The sequence below is a fragment of the Pygoscelis adeliae genome, unplaced genomic scaffold (assembly GCF_000699105.1).
Source record: "Pygoscelis adeliae isolate BGI_AS28 unplaced genomic scaffold, ASM69910v1 Scaffold650, whole genome shotgun sequence".
NCBI classification, from domain to species: Eukaryota; Metazoa; Chordata; class Aves; order Sphenisciformes; family Spheniscidae; genus Pygoscelis; species Pygoscelis adeliae.
In genome coordinates, this window is record NW_008823878.1 from 11446 (window position 1) to 14509 (window position 3064).

Sequence of the window (3064 nt, forward strand, 5' to 3'; positions counted from 1 at the left end):
GGCAGATGAGCCGTTTCGGACACGCTGGCAAAGGCACAAGCTTGGCCTCCCTGGCACAGCCAGGGCGCTGCCTTACACTGTCAAAGAAGGGCCGGATCCTGATGGCGATGTGGAGGACCATGGACTGGATGTCTCTCTCCTCCACGTGATCCAGAAGCTTGGAGAGACTGGACATGGCCTCGAGCGCAACCAGGTTGTGGGGGTCATCTTTGTCATCCATGCCGTTGACCATGGATGCCAGGAGCTTGGCCCCGTGCTTCCTCACCTGCAAGGCAAGTGGCGAGAAAAGTGGTCCCCGCGGGGCGAGGGGCATGGGGGCTGGCAGGGACACGTCCCCCGGCTGCCCGGCAGCAGGCTCCTGCCCCCATGCCACACTTCCAGCCAGAAAGAGCTGGAAGGAGACTTAAATTATGACTGCCGTGGGCAAAGCGTCTTCGGCACAGGCCAGTCGTTGCACGCGGTAACTGCTTACCGCAGTCACCGGTTCTCCTCCCACTGGAACCATCAATGCAGTATTTCACTGTGTAATTAGAGCTGGTGTATAGACAGCAAAGGGGGAAATTAAGTTTGCGTAAGCCACGTTAAGTCTGCCATCACTTAATTCTGAGCGCTCGATCCTGCAAACTACGCCGTGCTACCCACCGTGGCTTACAGAGCCCAGCTGGGAAGGGGCAAGGACAGACAGACGGACTGCTGTCCCTGAGCCACCTGGGAGGGTAGGAGCCCTGGAGCCCGCCCAGACCCATGCCTGCCCAGCCTCACCATGCTGGCATCGCTCCGGGTTGCCCTAGCAGATGAGGGATGGGAGCATCCGCAGCACAGTCCGGGAGGCAGCTCTCCTGATGGGCTGGAAACCTGGCTGCACTCACTGTGCTCCCGCCGGGGTGAGCGGAGGAGCCGGCAACAGCTCATCTCTGCCATCGCCCTAATTGCACAGGCTCGTCATCGCCCTCCTCATCCTCGCCGGGCTGCGCTGTCAGCACTGCTGGTTTCTTGCTTCCCCAAGGCAGCGCTCCGGCTCATGCAGCCCAGAGTGCCGGATGCTGTTAGAGCAGCAACTCTGACCAGGCTACGCCAGCAGAATGGTATTTTTAGTAGCTACTTATATTTTAGCAGCAGATCACAGTTGCGTATTGTCTGTCTCGGGGCTGGCCTGCCCGTGACCTCTTCCCAGGGTTTGGCACGGGCAAACACAGGAGCGGGGCGTCTGCCAAGCCCCCGTGCTGCTGCCGATCAGCCGTCAGGTAAGGAGAGCTGCGGGGTCAGGCCGGCATCCCCAGGCAGCCCGATGCTCCCACGCCTGTGGGGTTTGCAGCATCAGCACCTCTCCCGGGCAGGAAAGGGGTTTAAGCTGCCGCTAACCGGCTGCAAGGTGCATCTGGAGCCTGGCGGGGACCAGCCGCCCCTGCACATCCTCACGGCGAAGAGCTGCAAGCGCAGAGCGCCCTGCGCCTGCCCTCCCCGCGTGCCGCCCCATGGACGCGCCTCCGGCACAAACCGCTCCGACCGCAGTGCTTCGGAGAGTGGGGATACCGACTCCTGCCTGCCTGAACCTGTCCCCTGTCATCGGGACAGGGGATTGCTTTGCTTTTAAGGATCCATTTGTCAGCTGGCAAAACCACTGGAGCAGGAGGAAAGAGCCATGGGCTCACAGGTCTTGCACAGGCGTGATGCTGCTGCCTGCGTGGGCAGCCCCACAGGTGACCTGGCTCGTTCGGGCCAGCCAGCCTCCCCCCAAGGATGCCAGGCTTTCCTCCAAAGCCAGGCTTTTATAAAGGTGTCTCCTAAAGCAGTCAGAAGTCTGAACCAGAGCAGTCCCGCAGTGCCTGCCTGCAGCGGCGATGTACAAGACAGCTGCCACCTCGGTTTTGGAGGTGCCGTCACCAGGGTGAGGAGGTGGCCGACTGTCCTGTCTAGAGACCCACCCTGTCTTTGACAAGCTGCATCTCCCGGCGGCTACGTGCTCCCTTCTCCCACCCAGCCCCGGCCAGGACTCTCGGGCCGAGCAGCGCGGAGTTCGCTCTCACCTTTTCCGGCGAGCCGGAGGCGATATTGCCCAGCCCCCGGAGAGCCAGCATCCGCACCAACATGCAGGCGTCCTTCTGCCTCCCCGTCATGTTATCCATCATGGTCTCCAGCAGGATCAGGTCATTCACCACGTTGCTATTGAGGAGCTAAAGCAGAAGAGAGTCTCAGCATCGACAGGACAAGGGGCCCCGCAAACCACGAGGGAGATGATGGCTGTGTTTCAGACGCTCTTATTCCTTTACACCGGGAAAGAGCCCCACATGACTTGATTTGCCCCCCGGCTCCCCTCAGACCCTCACTCCATATCCACGCCATCCAGCGACAGGGCTAGGGGAGCCCTCAGCTCCTGCACCCCTAGGCAGGCACTTGGATTTGGGGAACCTGCAATAATTTGTAACATGTAAATCGAGAAAACCGAGGACCCCAAGTTGGGAAGAAGTGGGAAGCCCGGGCGAGCACCGACAGCCAGGAGAAACCCACGAAACCTACACAAAAGCTAAATCCTCGCCCCCAAGACTGCCTGCCAGGTGAGATGAGGTGGGCTATGAAGAAGTCGGGGCATTTACAGGGATGGAGGGGCAAAGTGCATCCCCTGGGCTGTGGAGCAGCCGGCAGCGCTGCCAGCTGCTCTGCCAGAGCAGTGCAGGGGCACCCGGAGCCACCGCGTTCCCTGGAGCTCCCCGGGAGCATCCCCAGCAGCTGAGCAGCAGCAGAACCGGAGCTTTTGGCGAGCAGCTCCTCATTCCTGGAGTGCTCCGAGCGGTGCTGGGAGGAGCCGGCCAGGCAGAGACTCAAGGAGACTGATTCAGGAGACCTGGCTGGAGGGAGACGGCAGGGCTGCTCTCCCACTGACTCTCCTAACCGAGCCCCCAGGTCATGGGGAGAGCCACGTACGGAAGCGGGACGTGCTCCAAGGAGCACTGCTGGCCCTCCCCGGTGGGGCCCGGCTCATCCTGGATGGATCAGGCTCCGCTTTATGGAAAGGAGGTTTAACTGCCGGCAGTGGCGGGGGGGGGGGGGGGCCCGCGCCCGGGGG

General features: G+C 61.7%; 1 protein-coding gene across 1 annotated transcript in view; it reads right to left on the bottom strand.

Annotated features, from left to right (window-relative positions):
• MROH6 (maestro heat-like repeat family member 6) overlaps positions 1-3064 on the bottom strand; it is a 55456-nt gene that overhangs the window by 2983 nt on the left and 49409 nt on the right. Inside the window, 2 exon segments of the mRNA XM_009334583.1 lie at positions 77-265; positions 2028-2174. Coding sequence (XP_009332858.1) covers positions 77-265; positions 2028-2174 — 336 coding nt within the window.